Source organism: Petaurus breviceps, unplaced genomic scaffold (genome assembly GCF_028583685.1).
Source record: "Petaurus breviceps papuanus isolate PSGF00001 unplaced genomic scaffold, PetGlider_PUasm1.0 118, whole genome shotgun sequence".
NCBI lineage: Eukaryota > Metazoa > Chordata > Mammalia > Diprotodontia > Petauridae > Petaurus > Petaurus breviceps.
In genome coordinates, this window is record NW_027185616.1 from 25,701,611 (window position 1) to 25,723,640 (window position 22,030).

Genomic DNA, 22,030 nt, shown 5'->3' on the forward strand with positions numbered 1-22,030 from the left:
TGTAGTTTAAAACTGAGAATCTCTACTCCAAGATAAAGAAAACCCTTGATTTGAGGAACAAATTAAATTAATTTTTATTCATTAAACATTTATTAAGTATTTGCTAAGTGTCTGGCACTTTGTAAATCTGTAGGGATACAAATAGGAAAAAGAGACAGTACCTGCCCTTAAGGAGTTTACAATTTATTGGGGGGAAAACCACACATAAAAGGAAGCTGAAAAGGGTGGGGTAGGGTGTCCACCAAGAGGTGTGGTGTTATGGGGGTTGAAGCCTAGCAGAACAACTGATAAGCCTTCTCTAAAGGAAGTTTTGGAAGGGGTTTGATGCTCTGCATTTTAGCCTCCCAATGTCCAGGGCAAGGCAATTGAGGATAAGTTGAGAAAAGTCTAGAATATAAAAAATCAGCATGTTCATGAGATAGCTGGTCATCAGTTTTTCCTGGGGAGGGGAGATGTTCTGTGGAGTAAAGCCATGCAGAATTGCTGATGGAAAATTAATAATACCCAACAATAGAGAGAAAGCTGATCTTCCTTATTTTGAATCTTCTCTCTTTCAAGAAGTATGAATTTGGTTGTGACAGAACAAAAATGAATAATGGGTTCCCAATAGCCAAAATAAGTAAGAGGTATCATTTTCAGATGTAATAGTCATACAACTGAGAGCCAGACCTTTGAATTTCTGTATCACAGTATTATATCAAGATGTTTAAGAATTCAATAATATTGCTCTCACTAAAAGATATGTTTTCATCAATATCTGAACTTTTAAAAATTTTCATCTTATAGTAGTACATGCGTGCATATGAATGTATATTTATGTATATAGCTATATATTGATATCTTTTTGTTTTTCAATCATTTTCAGTCATTTCTGACTCTTGATGACCCCATTTAGGGTTTTGTTGGCAAAGATACTAGACTAGTTTGCTGTTTTCTTCTCCAGCTCATTTTACAGAAGATGAAACTGAGGCAAGCAGGGTTTAGTGGTTTACCCAGGGTCACACAGCTAGTAAGTGTTTGAGGATAGATTTGAACTCAAGTCTTCATGACTCGAGGCCAAATGTTCTATTCCCTCTATTCTATTATCTTAAAAAAAAGATTTGTTTCTCCTTAGCTAGGTTTACTATCAGAATTAATTTTTCTTGTCTTAATGGTTTAGCTAGAATTTCTAGCATTATGTTAAATGCTAGTGGCTGAAATTGAACTCATTTATTTTTCCCATAATCTTATCGTAAAGGCCTCTAATTTATCTCCATTGCATATAATGCTGGCTCTCAGTTTTAGATAGATTTTTTTTTTAGCATATTAAAAAAAAGTCCATTTAGACCTATGCAAGCTTAGTGGTTTTTTTTAAAATAAAAATGTTTCTTGTATTTTACAAAAAAAAAAATAAAAATTCTGTATCCATTAATCATGATTTTTTGTTTTTATTAATATGGTCTCATATTTTTATAGCTTTCCTAATTCTGAATGAACCTTTCATGCCTGGTTATAAACATTACCTGGTCAGAATGTACAGATGTTTTAATGTGTTTCTATAGCCTCTTTGCTGTATTTCATTTAAGGTTTTGCATCCATATTCTTTTTTTTTTTGGATGGGGGTAGGCAAGGCAGTTGGGGTTAAGTGACTTGCACAAGGTCACACAACTAGTGTGTCAAGTGTCTGAGGCCACATTTGAACTCAGGTCCTCCTGACTCCAAGGCTGGTGTTATATTCACTGCACCACCTAAGTGCCCCTGTATTAATATTCTTTTTTTATTTATTTTTTCCTTTTTTCTTTTTTAGTTTATATCATTCATTTCCATAAGATTTTGAGTTTCAAATTTTCTCCCCAATTTTCCTTACCAACCACCCCAAAACAGCATTCTCACTGAATATCCCCTCCCCCATTCTGCCCTCTCCCATATCTTAATGGCTAGTTATTTTGTGTGGGTGCCAAGTATCTGAGGCTGGAACTGATCCCGGGTCTCCCTAAGCTGGTGCCGGTACTCTTACTCACTGTGCCACCTGGCTGCCCCAAGTTAGTCTATTTTTTAAGGTGTTATTTTCTTCAGTCAGGTTGTTGTCTCTCTTTTCATGATTTTCTTGCATCATTCTCATTTCTCTTCCCAATTTTTCCCCCAGTTCTCTTATTTGGTTTTCAAAATTCTTCTTAAGCTCCTCTATGGCCTGTAACCAGCTCATATTTTTCTTGGAAGCTTTTGGTGCAGGAGTTCTGACTTTTCTGTCTTCCTCCTGTTCCATGCTTTGAGCCTTTTTGTCCCCAAAATAGGAGTCTAATGTCAGATTTCTGTGCTTGCATTGCTTCCCTCATTTACTCATGTTGCAACTCAATTACTTGACTTTTGAGCTGTTTACCACAGTAGAATTCTGCTTCCAGAGAGGGGAGCTTTGTCTCAAATCACTGGAGTTTTCTCAGCTGCTGGAGCTATTAGATGGCTGCTCTCTCTGAAGTCTCCACATGCTCTGACTCACTAGTCACATACTCCAGGACCTCCACCCTAGACAGCAATCCAGATACAAGCAGGTTAAAGCAAGAGTGATTACCCTTCAGAGTGGTTGCTTGGTCTGACTACAGTCTGCAGACCAGGAGCTATAGCTGCCTTGTGGCAGCAGCTGCATGGCCACTTCTCACCCTGGGGTCAAAGGCTGGGCTGCACTCCCGAATTCCCAGGTCTCAGAGTCCACACTGCACTGACTTCTCACTTTGTCCTTGGCATCTATGGGTTGATAATTCTGGAAACCAACACAGCTTCTGGTGATCTGAAGTCCCTCTAGCTGGTGGTTGGTCAGGCTGACCTGGGGCTAAGACTTCCGGCTCAAGTGGGCCTGGGGTCGACTCCCAGAGCACTGAGCTCGCCATTTGCTGCTAGCCTGCTGGGCTGTCCTCAGCAGCAGGTTAGCTTCTTTGTGTCATTTTGTGACACAAATTTGTTTTTCCTTCAAATTTCTGAATTGTATATGTAATATTGGAATCAATTGTTCTTTGAAAATGTTTGATAGAATTCACTCTGTAAATCCTTCTGATCATAGCTTTTATTCCCCCATTCTAGGAATTCAGTTATTGCTTGTTCAATTTGTTTTTCTGAAATTGGGTTATTTACATTCTCTGTTGTTTCTTTTGATATTTTATATTTTTATAGATACTCATCAATTCAATTTGTCACTTTTATTTAGTCAATTTTGTTGATATCTAATTAGGCAAACACATTTGGAAAATAACATTTTATTTCTTCTTTATTTGTGAATAAACAAACACTATGTAGATGCTGTGTTAAATTCTGGGAATATAAAGCAAGGCAAAAATACACGTTGTGATTTATCATTTACATGTCTCTTTAAAAATTTAGTCAAACATGACTTAAAAATGACTAATTTTTTTTCTTTCAATTCCTTTCCAAAATTTTAGGGTTGGCCAACTCTTTTTTTTCTTTCAATTTTATTAAATCCCTTCCCCCTGCACCACATTGATCCCTGAGGAATTTCTTCTAGATGATCATTAAAGTTTTTTTCCCCTAGATTTTGTATTCCATGATTTAATGTAAATAATTCGTCTCTAAACCTAAGATGATATATTTCACAATTATTCCTACATTGGAATGAACACCATACTTTAGAATGCTGCCATCAAGGTTTGATTCCCATTTCTGCCACTGGCTGTCTTGAATCAGGCTGTTAACCTCTCATAGTTTTGGTTTCTTCATCTGAAATATGGTGATATTTGCACCACCTACTTACAAAAATAAAATAACTTCTCCAGCATGACTGTGATAACATATAACAGGAAACTTGAGGATGTCAAAACCAAGAAGGAAGTAACACCATTCTGAGAATTAATTCTAAAACTTTGACACATTAACTTTGTGACCCTGAGCAAATCAGAAGTTCTCTGAGCCTTAGTTTCCTCATTTATAAATGAGGAGCTTGGATAAGATGACCTTTAATATCCCACGTAGCTCAAAATTTGTGATCCTGTGACTTTAAGAGCTCCCCCTACAACTTGCTAGGAAGCAGTTTTTTGTTTAATTGTTTTAATCCTCCCCCCCCCCCATTTGTCTTGTCCATTGTGTTCCCAAGTTGACAACTCTTTATGCTCTCTTTTCTCGTCTAGGTACAGGAGCATTGCTTTTGGCTTAATAAGTAACGATGGCAACCAGCATGAGTGATGTGAACCACTTACCCTTTTTCTTTGGCAACATCACCCGTGAAGAAGCAGAAGATTATCTTGTTCAGGGGGGAATGAGTGATGGGCTCTACCTACTTCGGCAGAGTCGCAACTACCTGGGTGGCTTTGCATTATCAGTGGCTTTTGGAAAGAAGGCTCATCATTACACCATTGAGAGGGAGCTGAATGGGACATATGCCATTGCTGGTGGGAGGACCCACATGAGCCCTGCTGAGCTCTGCATTTATCATTCTCAAGAGTCTGATGGTCTGATCTGTCTTCTGAAGAAAGCTTTTAATCGACCACCTGGAGTAGAACCCAAGACTGGTCCATTTGAAGATTTGAAGGAAAACCTCATCAGAGAATATGTAAAACAGACATGGAACTTACAGGTGAGCTATTTACTGTTTCCAGTGGAAAGAAATTTTGTTACTATTTAAAATTTAATTAATTTTGAGAGTCTTTGCTTTCACCAAAGCCCTTCATGATACACACACATATACACATACATACACATATACATAATAATATACATAGACATACACACACACACACACATATATATAACATATTGTACATGGTAGTATTTCAAGAGGCAGACATTTAAATAGCTATTCAGTAGATACAAGTCATGCTTTTAAAAGGTATTTTTTTTTGCCACCACATATCAGATTTTAAGAAACATGTAGAATTTGTTATTTTCTTGCTGTGGTATGTCATTTTTATACTGTACCTCCAATTTATTCTACTCAAAGAACATTACTTGAGTACCCTCTGTACATAAGATGCTGTGCTAGGTGCCAGGAAAGATGCAAAATTGAGATAAGATACGGCCCCTCCCTTTAGGGAGTGGATATGACACATGCACAGATAACTGTAGTATAAAATGGCTCATCACTGATTTAAATGCATACATTTTTTGCAGTTCTGTTGTGTTTGTTATGTAATAGTCTGTCTGATTTTTAATACATTATCAAAGTATACATATATACACTTTATCAAGGGATATATATGTATATATATATATATATATATATATATATATAAAACTATAAATGCTATCAATCAACAATCATTTATTAAGTACCTTCTAATGTGCCTGGCACTGTGCTAAGCTGGGTATACAAACACAAGCAAAAAGATAGTCCATGAACTATAGGAGCTTAAATTCTTTGTTTGTTTGCACTTAATAGTGTTTTATTTTCCAATTACATGTAAAGGTGGTTTTCAACATTCATTTTTTAAAGATTTTAAGTTCCAAATGTTTGTCCCTCCTTCCCTTCCCCCTCCTCAAGAAAGCAAGCAATCTACTATAGGTTATACATGTATAATCATGTTAAATATATTTCCACATTAGTCATTTTGTAAAAGAAGAATCAGAACAAAAAGGAAAAACCATGAGAAAGAAAATACAAAAAACAAAGTGAAAATAGGATGCTTCCATTTACATTCAGATCCCACAGTTCTTTCTTTGGATGTCAATAGCATTTCCCATTGTGAGTCTTTTGAAATTATCTTGGATCATTATATTGCTAAGTCTATCATAGTTGATTATCAGAAAACATTGCTGTTACTGTGTACAATGTTCTCCTGGTTTTGCTTACTTTAATCAGCATCAGTTCACAAAAGTCTTTCCATGTTTTTCTGAAATCTGCCTGCTCATTATTTCTTATTTAACAATAGTTTTCCATTACATTCATATACCACAACTTGTTTAGCCATTCCATAATTGATGGACATGCCCTCAATTTCCAATTCTTTGCCACCACAAAAAGAGCTGCTATAAATATTTTTGTACATGTGGATCCTTTTCCCTTTTTGATGATCTCCTTGGAATATAGACCTAGTAATGGCATTGCACAGTTTTATAGCTCTTTGGGCATAGTTCCAAATTGCTCTCCAGGCTGGTTAGACCAGTTTGTGACTCCACCAATAATGCATTAGTGTTCCAGTTTTCCCTTATCTTCTCCAACATTTATGATTTTCTCTTCATGTTACCCAATCTGATAGTCATAAGGTGATATCTCAGAGTTGTTTTAATTTGAATTTCTTTAATCAGTAGTGATTTAGATTATTTTTCTATGACTTTAGATAGCTTTAATTTCTTTGAAAATTGCCTATTCAAATCCTTTGACCATTTAGCAATTGAAGAATGACTTGTATTTTTATAAATTTGGTTTGGCTCTCTACATAGATGAGAAACACTGGCTATAAAAATTGCTTCTCAGCTTTCTACTTCCCTTCTAATCTTGGTTAAATTGGTTTTGTTTGTGTAAAACTTTTAAAGTTTAATGTAATCAAAATTATCCATTTTGCATTTCATATAGTTCTCTATCTTTCTTTGGTCATAAATTCTTCTGTTCTTCTGATGGGTAAACTATTTCTTGTTCACCAAATTTTTTAGTGGTATCATCCTTTATATCTAAATCATGTATCCATTTTAACCTTATCTTGGTATACGGTATAAGATATTGGTCTATGCCTAGTTTCTGCCCCACTATTTTTCAATTTTCCCACCAGTGTTTTGTCAAATAGTGAGTTCTTATCCCAGAAGCCAGACTCTTTGGGTTTATCAAACAGATTACTATAGTCATTAACTACTGTGTCTTATTGTGTACTTAACCTGTTCCACTGATCCAAAACTGCATTTCTTATTACCAAATGGTTTTGATGACTGACACTTTATAATATAATTTAGATCTGATATTACTAGGTCACCTTCCCTTGCAAATTTTTTTTTTTTGCTTTTTATTTTTATTTATTACCTTTGATATTTTGGACCTTTTGTTCCTTCCAGATGAATTTTGTTATTATTTTTTTGGTTCTATAAATTAATTTTTTGGTTGTTTGGTTGATATGGTAAATTAATTTGGGCAGAATTGTTAGTTTTATTATATTAGCTTAGCCTACTCATGAGCAATTGATATTTTTCCAGTTGTTTAGATCTGACTTAATTTGTGTGAAAAGTGTTTTGTAATTGTGTTCATATAGTTCCTGGTTTTGTGTTGGCAGGTAGATGCCTCCCAAATATTTCATATTGTTTACAGTTATTGTAAATGAACTTTTTCTTTTTCTGGTTGTTGGGCTTTGTTGGTAACATATAAAAATGTTGATGATTTCTGTGGGTTTATTTTATATCCTGCCATTTGGCTAAAGTTATTAATTGTTTCAAGTAGGTTTATATCTGATTCTATAGGATTCTGTAAGTATGCCATCATTAATGGGCAAAGAGTGATAGTTTTGTTTCCTCATTGCCTATTCTAATTCCTTTAATTTCTTTTTCTTTGCTTATTGTTTATGCTAACATTTCTAGAACAATCTTGAATATTAATGATGATAATGGGCATCCTTATTTCATCCTTAATCATATTGGGAATGCTTTTAGGTTATTCCCATTATATATAATGACTGCTAATGGTTATAAATAGTGCTTGTCATTTTAAGGAAAACTCTTATTTTTCCTATGCTTTCTCATGTTTTTTTCTTTCTTTTTTTTTCTTTCTGATTTACATCATTCGTTTCCGCCAGATTTTGAGTTACAAATTTTCTTCTTGTTTTTTCCCCTACCCACCGCCCCAAAATAGCAGTCCCACAGGATATCCCCTCCACCAATCTGCTCTCTCCCATATTTTCTCCCATCCCCCTTTCAACTTTTCCAGTGGATCTCTATGCCTCAGTGCCTGTATATCTTATTTCCCAATTACATGTTAAATAGTATTGATAAGAGTATATATATATTTGATTTTAAAACTTTGAATTCCAGATTCATTCCCTTCGTCCCTTGTCACCCACCCTTACTGGGAAGATAAGCAGCTCAGTATAGGTTGTATATGTGTGGCTAATGCAAAATAATAACATAGCAGATACATTGTAAAAGACTGACTATATTTCCCTCCCTCCTATACTACCTCCCACTTGTTCTATTTTCTACTTTGATCCTGTCCCTTTTCAAAAGTGGGTGCTTCCAACTTCCCTCCCCCCAGCCTGCCCTCCCTTCCATCATCCCCCTTCTCATCCCCTTCCCCCCCCACTCTCCTGGAGAGTGAGATACCCTATTTAGTGTGTATTTCATTCCCTTCTCAAGACAAATTCAATGGGAATAAGGTTGACCCATTCCCCTTTTGCCTTCTTATTCTTCCCCTCCATTGTAACCATTTTCCCTTGCCTCTTCTGTATGAGATAGTTTACCCCAATCTGTCTCTCCCCATCTCCTCTCATTATATTCCTCTCTCACCTCTTAATGTCACCTTTTAAGTATCATCCCTTCCTGTTAAATTGGTCCTATGCCCTCTTATATATGTATACCTGTAAACATATATATGTATATATACACATATGTATTCATATGCTCACATACCCTCATATATATGTATATATATGTACACACACACACACACACATATATATATATATTTCTGTTCCTTTCAAATACTGAGAAAAGTTTCATAAGTTACAATTATTGTTTTTCCATGTAGGAATGTTAATAGTTCAACTTTGATAAGTTCCTTATGATTTCTTTTCCCTCTTTACCTTCTCATCCTTCTCTTGCTTCTTGTCAAATTTTCTATTCAACTCTGGTTTTTTCAGCAAGAATGCTTGAAAGTCCTCTGTTCCACTGAATGACCATATTTCCCCCTGAAACATGATACTCAGTTTTGCTGGGTAGGTGACTCTTGGTTTTAATCCCAGCTCTTTTGCCTCTGGAATATCATATTCCAAGCCCTTCAATCCTTCAGTGTAGAAGCTGCCACATCCTGGGTTATCCTGATTGTGTTTCCACAATAAAAATTGTTTCCTCCTGGCTGCTTGTAATATTTTCTCCTTAATCTGGGAATTCTGGAACCTGGCTATAATATTCCTAGGAGTTTTCTTTTTGGGATCTTTTTCAGGAGGTGATTGGTGGATTCTTTCAACCTCTATTTTACCCTCTGGTACTAAAACATTAGGGCAGTTTTCTTTGAGAACTTCCTGGAGGATGATTTCTAGGTTCTTACTTTGATCATGGCTTTCAGGTAGTCCAATAATTTTTAAATTATCTCTCCTGGATCTATTTTCCAGGTCAGTGGTTTTTCCCATGAGATATTTCTCATTGCCTTCTATTCTTTCATTTGTTTGGATCTGTTTAACAGCATCTTGATTTCTCATAAAGTCATTAGCTTCCATTTCTCCAATCTAATTCTGAAGCAATGATTCTCCTTATTGAGCTTTTGAGATTCTTTTTCTATCTGGCAAATTTGGCTTTTTAAGGCATTCTTCTCCTCATTGCCTTTTTGAGCCTCTTTTGCCATTTGAGCCAGTCTGTTTTTAAAGTGTTATTTTCCTCAGTCCGGCTGATGACTCTCATTTCATAATTTTCTTGCATTGTTCTCATTTATCTTCCCAATTTTTCCTCCACTTCTCTCATCTGCTTCTTAAGATCCTCTATGGCCTGTAACCAGCTCGTATTTTCCTGTGGAGCTTTTGGTACAGGAGTTCTGACTTCACTGTTTTCTTCCTGTTCCATGCTTTGCTCCTTTTTGTCCCCAAAATAGGAGTGTAATGTTGGAATCTTCTGTCTTCTTTGTTTCCTTTGCCTGGTCATGTCGCCCCTCAGTCACTTGACCCCTGGGTTTTTTGCCACAGTAGGACTCTGTCATCAGACAGGGGAGCTTTCGTCCCAAACGCTGGGGTTTTCTCGGCTGCCAGATGTATTAGATGGGTGCCCTCTCTGTGGTCTCCATACAATCTGGCAAGCTGGACACACATCCCAGGACCTCCACCCTAGACTGCAATCCAGATCCAAGCAGGTTAAAGCAAGAGCGATAACCCCTCAGATTCGTGCTTGGTCCTCCTACACTCTGCAGGCCTGGAGCTGAAGCTGCCACATGGTGCTGGCTGGTGCATCTCAGTGGCTTCTCGCCCCATGGGGCAAATGCCATGCACTCCCACTTACTGGGTCACAAAGTCCAGACTGCACTGTCCTCTCACTTTGTCCTTTGCATCTACGTGTTGATAAATCTGGAAAGGCCACAGCTGCTGCTGATCTGGAGTCCCTCTGGCCGGCCCTGGGGCTAAAGCCTGGGCATGGGGCTGGGCTTGGCTCCTAGAGCGCTGGGCTGGATTCCTGCAGCCTTCTGGGCTGTCCTCAGCAGGAGGTTACCTTTTCTGTGTCATTTTTTTTGGATTCTGCAGCTCCAGAGTTTGTTCAGAGTCCCCTTTTTACGTGGATTGGGGAAGGTGGAAGCTGGAGCCACGGGAAGGTTGTGCTTCTACTCCGCCATCTTGGCTCTGCCATCTTGGCTCTGCCCCCCTACTTTCTCATGTTTTTAATAGGACTGGGTCCTCTATTTTGTCAAAAACTTTTTCAGCATCTATTGAGAAGGACATTTTTTTTCCCTGTAAGTTTTGCTATTTATGTCTTCAATTATGATGGTAGTTTTCCTGATATTGAACCAGTCCTGCATTCCTGGTATAAGTGCCACCTGGTCATAGTGTATTATGCTTGTGATAAATTGTTGTAATCTCTTTGCTAATGTTTAAAGTTTTTGCGTCAATATTCATCAGGTAAATTGGTCTGTAATTTTCTTAATCTGTTTGGCTCTTCCTGGTTTAGGTATCAGCACCATATTTCTGTTATTAAAGCAATTTGGTAGAACTCCTCCTTTGCCTATTTTCCCAAGTAGTTTATATAGTATTGGAATTAATTGTTCTTTAAATGTTTGGTAGAATTCACTTGTAAATTCATCTAATCTTTGAGATTTTTTTCTTAGGCAGCTATTTGATGTCTTGTTCAATTTCTTTTTCTAAAATGGGATTATTTAATTATTTCATTTCCTCTTCTGTTAATCTGGGCAATTTTATTTTTTGTAAATATTTATCCATTTTGCTTAGATTGTCCAATTTATTTGCATACAGTTGGGCAAAATAGCTCCTAATTATTGCTTTAATTTCCTCTTCATTGATGGTGAATTCACCCTTTTCATTTTTGATACTGGTAATTTGGTTTTCTTCTTAGTTTTTTAAATCAAATTAACTATGGGTTTATAATAATATATAATATTTATTTAATCTTAATTTAATTAATTTTTTTTTATTTTTGGAATTATGCCCTAATACATGGTCATTTTTTTGTGTGGGTAAGATAAAGGCATATTCTTTTCTATCATCATTCAGTTTTCTCCAGAGGTCTACCGTATCTAAACTCTATAAAATTCTGTTCACCTCCTTAAATTATTTCTTTGTTAGATTTATCTAGTTCAGATGGGGGAAGTTTGAGGTCCCTGACTTGGGTAGTGTTACTGTCTATTTCTTCCTATAACTCACTTAATTTTTCTAAGAATCTGGATCTTATACTACTTGCTACCTTTAGAATTGATATTACTTCGTGTTCTATGGTACCTTTTAGGAAGATATAGTTTTCTTCCTTATCTCTTTTAATTAGGTCTGTATTTGCTTTTGCTTTGTCTGGGATCAGGATTGCTATCTCCCCCCGCCCCCTTTTTTTTTTGCTTCAGGTGAAGCATAAGTATAATAGATTCTGCTCCACCCCTTAACTTTACTCTGTGTGTGTCTTTCTGCATCAGATGTGTTTCTTATAGAAAAACATTTCTGGTTTTTGAGGTACTTTGCTATCCACTAGCGTTTTATGGAAGAGTGCATCACATTAATAGTTGTGATTGCTAATTGTTTATTTTCCTCAGAATCATTTACCAAGACTTGCCAATTCTGACTCAACATCATCTCTCAAAATCATCCTTTTTCTCTATTCACCTAGTTACTCATTACCTCTTGTCTGGACTATTATAATACCACCCTACCTAATAACTTTGCCTCCATTCTCTCACTTCTCCAATCCATCTTTCCCCCAACTGTCAAAGTGATAGTCTTAAAGCTCAGGTCTTGACCAAAAAGCTAAAAACAAAAACAGAAAACAAATCTACCATTGACTCTAAGGCAAAATACAAAGTCTTCTGTTGAACATTTAAAGCCCTTCCTAATCTGGCCCTTACCTAGCTTACAGAGTTTTATTTTTTGCAGATTACTACTGTTTCATATACTGTCCATTTCATTTAAACTAGCCTGTTTGCTAATCTTCATTAAGTAACATTTCATCTCTGGATTAAAATGTCCATTTTTGGACACTCTCTCTTTATCTCTGCCTTATAAAACCTGCATCTTCCACTCAAATTCTACCCCCTATCTAAGGCTTTAGCTGATTCCCCCAACTCATCCACACCCAGTACTAGTGCCTCATGCATAGAAACCCTTTATTTTGCTTCCTCTGAAGCTGTAAGGCTAAGAAGTTTCTAAGTGGTCAAGCATTTCAAGAGGCACCAGTCTGATCAAATCTAACTTTGCCAGGATGTGGCCAAAGAACCCACTTCCTGAAAGAAGAACCCAGCTTTATGTTGTTCAACTCTATGCTTTATGTTCCCACGGCATATGAAAGTTGAGATTTTGGCATTCTGACCCTAAACACTCAGATTCTCAGTAAGTCATGGATCAATGGACAAAGACATGGGAAAAAAATATTTACGTGGATTTAAGGGATGACTAGATTTGCCGTTTCAAAGAGGCCATAGGGCCATGATAGGACCGTAGATATAGTGCTACAAAAAACAAAGTTGTGTTAAAAAGAATCATTTAGAGCACCACTTTTTTGTTCAGGCTTGGTGTGTTTTTAGTACTCAAAGTCTCAGTTTCACTCTAAAAGACCTAAATTCAGAGTCTTGGGTTAAGTTCTTTTTCTTCTCACTCTTTTATAAGAGCACATTTATTAAGCATCTAATGACACACGTTGTACAAAACAACTTAAAAAGGACATGAGCTCTAGTATCTTGAAACTTCTAATCGGTAGCTGTTTCCTGGGGCTACACTGGAGCCCTTAGTGGACTGGCCGCTGGAGTCTGCCCTTTCCCTTGACTGTGCTGAGGAATATGGGGAGTGCTGCTATTGGCTTTTGCCTGCTCCACTGCAGCGGGGCTCAGGATCTCCCACTGGCTTGCTGAGATGGGGCTTGCTGCTGGCTTGCTGGAAGGCTTTCTATCCTGGACTGTGCTCCTTTTTTACCTGAGTGAGACAGACTTTTCTTGGTGATCTTCCAATTTTCTTGGGCTAAAAGATTGTTTCACCCTGCCTTTCTGCTGGTTCGCCTGTTCCAGGATTTGGGGGAGCTATTTTATGATTATTTGGAGGTGAATATAGGAGAGTTACAGTGACTTACTATTTACCCAGCCATCTTGACTCTCAGAATTCCCACCAATTTTGTTTTTTAAGGTAATATTTTCTTCAGTATTTTTTTGTCTCTTTTACCATTTACAAGTGCTTTTTACCAATTTACTAATTCTCTTTTCACAAATTTCCTGCATCATTCTCATTTCTTTTCCTAATTTTTCCTCTACCACTCATCTCTTTCTTTAGGTCCTCCAGGAATATTTACTGGTTCTTGGGTCAATGAACATTTTTCTTTGATGCTTTGCTTGTAGCTATTTTCACATTGTTGTCCTCTTAAATTTATGACTTGGTCTTCCCTGCTACCATATTAGCTTTTTTACAGTCAAGTTCTTTTACTATTGTTTGCTAATTTTCCCAGACTATTTCTTCACTCTGAACTTTATGTTAAAGTGGGCCTTGCTTACCTCTTGGTGGGGAAGCACAGTGCTAAGCTTCAGATATTTTCAGTCTTCTGTTTTCAGAGGAAGTTCTGGCAGTCTGCAGATTTTTTTGTCTTTCCAAGATGTTATTATCTTGGATGTGGTGTGGTCACTATTCTCCTGGTTTGCACTCTAGTCTTTATCAAAGAACATCCCTTTCTCCCTTTCAGCTACAAGTGATAGTGCTCTTCTTGGCCCTAAAATTGTGATCAGAGACCCTGCCTCCTTGTGACTGACCAGAATCATTCCTCTCCATCCTGGAAGGATGATTCAGAATTGCTTATTGGCAGTAGACTGGCCAATTGTCTTCAGCTCCTTGCTGTCTCTGGGCTACGATCTCCCGAAGCTGCTGCTGCTGTTGCTGCTGCTTTTGGGGATGCCTCCTAGACCCACCACTGGTGTTCCTGCTGTGCTCTGCCTACACCCACCAATGTGTCAGAGACCTCTCTTGCTGACCTCCTAAGTTGTCTTAGGCTAGAAAAATGTCCCACTCTGATCACTTGTTAGCTCTGTCACTCCAAAATTTGTTTTGAGGAACGATTTTAAAGTTATTTAGGTGGCAATGTTGGAAGAGTTCAGCTGAGTTGCTTTTAATTCACCACCCTCACTAAGTGCCCTCTTGGTTCCACTAATTGTTACTCCCTTAAACAAACCTTGAATGTCCCTTGGCTACTTAATATTGCTTTTAAATATGTGAAAAAAATGCTACTTGTTTTACTTGTCTTCAGTTAAAGCAGATTTCAAAATAATAGTTCGGGTTAATTTATAAACAGAAAAAAAATCTTAATAATGTCCAATTTCTTGGTTCAAATCTGGGAAAAGTTGGAAATATGGTGTCTTTTTACTGGGGACAGGCCCTAGGTTATAGACTCTCCCCTTCCAAAGCTCTATATTTCTGTCTGAAATGTACCTCTTACCACTCTTCCTTTCCCCCACAAAAAACAGTAGATGCTCTTTCAGCTCAGTATAGGGAGTAGAGGCAGAAAGAAAGCTAGATGGAAGTGCTGCATGAGTAACTTCTCTTGACCTGAATGGAAAAGAATGAAATCAGCTGAGGCCAGTCCTTTCTTGCCAGAGGCTTCTCAGGGCAGGGCCCCAAGTTAGGAAGACCTGCATCCCCTATTACAAGGTAACTGAGACAGCTTTATAGCCCATCCTGGAAACCACCATAGGAGAATACAAAGAGAGCAAATAAACTCAAAAAAGGCTTTAATATCAGACATTTCAAGAGAAAAAACCAATGTAAATCATACTAAAAGCAGAAGGAAAGATGAATAGTAAATCCTCCAAGAGAATGTTTCTTTTTTATTATAAAGTTGACAAACATTAACAGATGTGATATTTCCCCATATGAAAAAAGAACTGAAAGAGAACTGCATTTGAAACTGTGAAATGATACTACATACAACTTTTTTTTTTAAACCAAACTCCCCTAAACATAATAAGGTAAAGAAAAGTGGGCTAATGTCTGATGAAAAAGAGAATCCCCTGGACTCCCAAGATGATGTGGAATAATAAGAAAATCCAGAATGTATTTAAAGAGAAAAGAAATTTGTAAAATCAAATAGTTAGGTTTGAGTATGTGCCAGAACTTTTACATCTCAACTCAGAATTCTAAAACTCACCATATTAGAAAAAAAAAAACTTGAATCCTTTATAGAGCATCTCTCTAAAGAAGAAGAAGAAAAATAAGGAGTTTTGGAAACTAAAAGTTTTGAAAGGAAGAATAACTGAAAGAAGACAAGGAAAAAGCAGATTTTAAAAGATCACAAGAAGGGGGAAATAGTATTATATTGTGATATAAAAGCAAAATATATCAGCTAAATTTATTTTAATAAAAAAGAAGTTTTCAAGCTAGGTGCACACCTCTAAAAAGTCAAAAGACAAAAAGATTTCATATATACCAAAGTATTTATGCCCATACCAAAGTGGTTATCTAATGGTTGAACAGCAAATGTAATAAATACAGCTATGTAAATTAAAATAACACTTAAAATAAAACTGAACATTTTTTTTAAAGCTGAACTTTTTGTAAGTAGTCTTGACTGAGAAGGAATGAAGAAAAGTGTACCTCCTTTCTGTCAAGTGAAGAGGTGGAATTTTCGGAACTGAATGTTGTAGATGCAGTTACAGTTTCTTTGTAAGTTCTACTTAATTGCTTCTCTTTGTTATAAGACTTTGTTGTAAGACACATTGGATTGAGTATAGGAGTCTTTGGATTGAGAAGAGGAGTTTTATAGCCACTGAACAAGAGTAAATATTTGTTGGCTACAAAGTTCAGTCCTATAACTTCCAATTTTGCATTTTTTGAAGTAAAAAAATTTTTTTTTTATTCATTGAAATTATGTCTTTTGTGGCAGCTAGATGGCGCAGTGTATAGAGTAACAGCCCTGGAGGCAGGAGGACCTGAATTCAAATTTGGCCTCAGACACTTGACCCTTACTAGTTTTGTGACTCCATTTGGAGTTTTCTTGGCAAAGATCCTGGAGTGGTTTGCCATTTCCTTTTCCAGCTCATTTTACAGATGAGGAAGAAACTGAGGCAAGTGGGGTTAAGTGACTTGTCCAGGGTGAGACAGATAGTGTTTAAGGCTTGATTTGAACTCAAATCCCCCTGACTCCAGATCGGGTGCTCTATCCACTCTGTCACCTAGCTGCTCTATCCAGACATTAATATGATATAAAAACAAAGCTAGGTGGCATACTGGATAGAGCAGGGGACCTCGAGTCAGGAAGACTCATTGTTGTGAATTCAAATCTGTCCTCAGATACTTAGAGCTGTGTGACCCCTAAGGAAGTCATGTAATCCTCCCTTCAGTTCCTCATTTTTAAATGAGCTAGAGAAAGAAATAGAAAACCACTTCAGTATTTTTGCTAAGAAAAACCCAAATGGGGTCACTGAGTCAGACATGACTGAAAAATGACCAAACAACAACAAAAACTGAAGGCATGAATGAAAATATAAAAGGAATTATAACAGAGAAAAAAAGAACTCATGAATTCGATAGAAGCCAAATCAACCAACTTGAAGTCAGTGTACACAGAGACAATTTAGAGATCATAGATATTCCAAGAAGCGTGTAACCTTACCCCCTCAAAACCTGCATGTCATAATGCAAGACATAATACAATAAAATTGCCCACTGCTTCAACCTTACCCCCTCAAAACCTGCATATCATAATGCAAGACTTCTGAATAAAGACAAAGCAAATCCTATTCATTAATGCTCTGTTTAATATAGAGGAAACTCACATGCCTTCAGAAAAAAGATTTCTACTTCAAAATATGACTCATAATGGTTAAATTTAGTAATTCCAGTGACAAATAGCAAATATCACTAATGCTCAGAGAAAAAGATCATCCAATAAGAGAAAAAGGAAATCCAAATAAAACAGTTTTACTTCATTACTGTGAGAAGTTGCAAAAGGGGATGGAATATTATGTTGTTAGAAGCAAAGTATCTCATGCTGCAACCCTGCAAAGCCTACATCCATGAAAAAAGATGGGCATCTAACAAAAAAGTCATTTCATTAATTTCTTATCAAAATGTAAGCAGATTATTAAATGTAACACCATCCAGATGATAGGAGCACACGAAAGCTAAAGAAGTACTGTCAAGCAGAGATTAAATAATGTAATAAATCACCCCATGTTTAGAGGCTTTTGTTTGTTTTTAAAGAATAAGATTGGCATGAAGGATACACGTTGAAGAGCAATGGATAGTCACCATGGGATGTGAAAAGGAAACAAATGGTGAAAGCTTTATTAAACAAAGAAATAGGGAAAAGACACAAGCCGGGCAATCCTAACTTTAAATGTGAACGAAATAAAGATCTCAGTACAACCAAATAAAATGGCAAAACAAAACCTTAGAAGCTGTTATTTACAAGAAATAGCTACAAATCATTTCCCCATCTACTGAGTATCTACCTAGTAAACTCCTAGTTATTTATATATTGTTTCCCCATGAGAACGTGAGCTTCTTAAGGGGCAGAGATTGTTTTTCCCCTTCTTTGTGTCCCTAGCACTTAGAACCCGAACCCTCCTCATTCCATTCTTTGATTGGAACCATGGTGACCTAGTTCAAGCTATTTTGTGTTGTTAGCTGCTTGGCACAACATACTAAACAATGTCTCACCAAGCAGACTTCAAAGTTTGTTACCTTTACAATATATTTGATCAGAGGTTCCACATGATCTTGTTACCCAGGGCAGAGATGACTTTCACTTCATTCCGGATATATTAGAAAGGTTCTTCTCGACTCCTTTGATGATGACATTTCCTTACTGAGGGCACCCTCCCTTTGGGGGAATGAAACCCCATATTCGTGCACATGGCCTATAATCCTTTATTTCCCCAAACCTTGGTTTACTACTCCTCTCAGCCCACCTTACCCTGGGCAATGTAATCAGTCGGGATTCATGGGATTCCCATGTGAAGTTTCTTTCTCTTTGGTAAGACAATGACTTTTTTTCTGCAATGTAGTTGTTAGACATTTTGCTTTCCTTCCACAATAAATAATCTTGAATTATACCGTGTGCATTAAAAAGGAATTCTTAAATTGAATGATATCTCATGGGTAGTTTGGGGGTGTTATCTCTCCAATTTAGTCTTCATGTAGCTTGTTTGTATATTATTTGTATCTTGTCTTCGCCATTTAACTCTTTGGGAGCAGGGACAGTCTTTTGCTTTCCTTTGCATCCTCAGAGATTAGCACAGTGTCTGAAAAATAGTAGGTGCTTAATAAATGTTTAGGCAGCTAGATGGTTTAGTAGTGCTGGGCCTGGAGTCAGGAAGACCTGAATTAAAATCCGGCCTCAGACACTCACTAGCTGTGTGGCCCTGGTAAGATACTTAACCGCTGCTTGACTTAATTCATTGGAGAAGGAAATGGCAAACCATTCTAGTATTTTTGCCAAGGAAAACTGTTGGACAGTATGATCCACGAGGTCATAAAGAGTCAAGACATGACTGAATGACTTAACAACACTTTTGAAAAGCAGTAGCTGGCTTAGTGCATAGGGCATCAGGTCTGGAGTCAGAAAGATTGGAGTTCAAATCTGGCCTCAGACACTTACTAGTTGTGTAACCTTAGGCAAGTCACTTACCTCTGTTTGCTTCAGTTTCTTCATCTGTAAAATGAGTTGGAGACCGAAATGGCAAACCACTGCAGTGTCTTTGCCAAGAAAACCCCCAGTGTGGTCTTGAAGAGTCAATATGACTAAAACCACTGAACAACAGTCAATATTTATTGGCTGCAAAGTTCAGTCCCATAGCTTCCAGTTTGGAAGACTTTGAAGTAAAAAAAAATATATTTTTTTGTTTATTGAAATTACATCTATTGGGGCAGGTAGGTGGCCCAGTGTGTAGAGCACCAGCCCTGGAGTCAGGAGAACCTGAGTTCAAATGTGGCCTAAGACATTTAACATTTACTACCTGAACAAATCACTTAAGCCTGATTGCTTCATCAAAAAAACAAAAAACATCTATGAACAATTCTTTCTCTGGTATCTTCACTTCTTTATTTAGGGGGCTGGCATTCAAGAATCTTTTTTTTTTGGAGGGCAGTTGGGGTTAACTGACTTGCCCAAAGTCACATGGCTAGTAACTGTGTTAAGTGTCTGAGGCCACATTTGAACTCAGGTCCTCCTGACTCCAGGGCTGGTGCTCTATTCACTGTGCCACCTAGCTGCCCTGGCATTCAAGAATCTTTACTCTTTTGGGGTCCACTTGTTTATACTGTGGGTGGATTATGGGGTCCCTTTCAAGAGCAAATAATTCCTGAGATGGGATAGTGGGATCCTAAACATATACGTGCAAATGGAAACTTTTAGAAACCTGTGTCTTATGATTCCTTGCGTGCTTATCACTGGGGAACTGGGGGTGCATGGGGGTAGTGACATTTAAAATTCGTTATAAGACATTTATCTCTTAACATTATGATAAGAATTTGCTGTTAAATAATCATTTTCCTTTCTTGTTCCCTTTATCTTCTTGGATTCACTGACACAGTTTCCTTGGCTTTTCTTTCCTGTGTAGTTTGCACTTTCCCTCATACCCCTGACTCACTGGTCTTATTGGGCGGGGAGTTGGATTACTCCTTGCTCTCATTTGCCATTGCCATGCTCACCCTCCATGCTCACCCTCTACTACTGTTACTCAATAAACTCTTCTCTTTCGAGGTTCATTCAATCCATAGTCATCCAGTCAAGGTGCTGGTAGCTATTTTCTGTAGACCTCCAAAGAACTTGTCTTCCTTCCTCAGTGAGTTCCATTCCTGGCTCAAAGTCTTTCTCTCTTTCCCTACTCCTGTCCTCATACTAGGTAGGGGATTTCATCATAACTGGTACTCCCTCAAAAACTCTCATCTCCTAGTTCCTCAATTTACTAATTTCCCAGGACTACTTTCCACACCACAGATAAACACTGAGCCAGTTTTATTCTTGATCTTGCTTTCACCCACAAGTGTTCCACATTCATATTCATGAATGCAGAATTTCCTTTATCTGATCATAATCTATCACTCCATTTTTTCCCTCTACTTTTCAATTCCTAACTAATGCTCACAACAGCCTTCTATTTCTCTCCCCCTTGTTCTTTTCAAGTTGCACTATCCGTATTCTCTGCTCCTTTCCATCATGATCCCCTGGTGAATCAGTTCAACTCTACACTGTCCTCTTCTTTTTAAAGTAATTGATTTCTTTTAATTACATTTATTAATCATCAAAAATGTGCTTTCTCTCCCTCTTATCCCAATCTTTTTATCCCAACTGAGTACAAAAAAAGCCATAGATATAGAAATGCATATATATTTTATATACACAGACACACATGTGTTGAGGATTTGAATCTTTCTCATCTGCACAGGTCAAAGGAGAAAAGAATATATGCACACATAATTGGATGCAGAAATGCATATATATATATGTGTGTATATATACTTACAGATGTGTGTGTATGTGTCTGTGTACATATATACACACATACATACATACACACACACACACACACACACACACATATATATATATATAAAACCATGTTTTTCCTCATACAGAGGGGATACTGGGATAGAATTATATCTATATACTCCCTTAAATATTATTAATGCAAGGATATATTTTCAGGTTCAGGATAAACTTGTGATTGCTAGTCATTAATGAGGAAAGGAGGTCCACAGTTCCACAATGAACATATATATGTATATATTCATTATAGTGGGAAGTAAATGAACACATTTTATGTGAATCAATGGCAAAACAGAAAACAGAGAATGTGTATATAAGGAAATATCTACCAGATAATATAGAATGAAGGAATTTTTCCATTGAGAGTGAGGTAATTCTACTCAACCAAAAGAGAGAAAGAGTCCTAAATATTACCCAAGGGGAAATTCCCTGAAGTCTCTAACATAGCTAGCTGGGATAGCCATAGCTGGAGGCCTCCAGCATCTGAAGCTCAAAGAAACTGAAGAGTCTCAAAGAAAGTCCAAAGAGGGCAGAGCTCTCCAACTCTATTCTGCTCTTCATGCAAGACATAGGGCACTGATTTCCGGCAATAAGGGGAGAGTCCTATTTTAATAGGCTTGGGTCTTGAGTCACCCACACACATACATTTATATTCACATATTATATATACATATGTACATAGATATCATTCTGCATTCTACATCCTTCACTTCTCTATCAGGAAGTGGAAGTAGCCTCTCCAAGGAGGCCATCCTTTGACTCACTTCTTAAAAGGGACTATTCCCTGAATGGGCATAACCTCACTCTAAGTGAATACTTGGAAAGGCCTTAGCCTAACTGGACCAGACTGGAGATGACCATCTCCAGTCATCCTGATGAATATCTGGTTACTGTATCCAGATGGCACTGGAGGAGAAAGTAAGGCTTGTGTCCTTGCACAGCCCTCCCTCACTCAAATCAGAGTCAGCTGCAACTCATGTCATCATTTCCCTGATGCCATGGTCTTCTTCGAAAACTAAGGATAAACACAAGCTGTGAGTAGACCGAGCTGCCTGAATGGGGACCCAGCTAGTTGGGTGCCTCAGCTCGTCCTCTCCCTCTCCTTCTCCTCTCCAAAGGAAGGCAAATTTTGAAGTCCAGAAGCTGCCCACTTAACTTGGGATTTACTAGCTAGATTCCTTCCTTCCTTCCTTCCTTCCTTCCTTCCTTCCTTCCTTCCTTCCTTCCTTCCTTCCTTCCTTCCTTCCTTCCTTCCTTCCTTCCT

At 37.5% G+C, this 22,030-nt stretch overlaps 1 protein-coding gene across 4 annotated transcripts in view; it reads left to right on the top strand.

The window, feature by feature from the left end:
• SYK (spleen associated tyrosine kinase) overlaps nt 1-22,030 on the top strand; it is a 147,034-nt gene that overhangs the window by 46,415 nt on the left and 78,589 nt on the right. For all 4 annotated transcript variants that reach the window (XM_069087285.1, XM_069087277.1, XM_069087300.1 and 1 more), the window contains one exon: nt 4,113-4,558. In XM_069087285.1, the coding sequence (XP_068943386.1) occupies nt 4,148-4,558 (411 nt within the window). In that variant the 5' untranslated portion in view covers nt 4,113-4,147. The remainder of the gene's footprint in view (nt 1-4,112; nt 4,559-22,030) is intronic.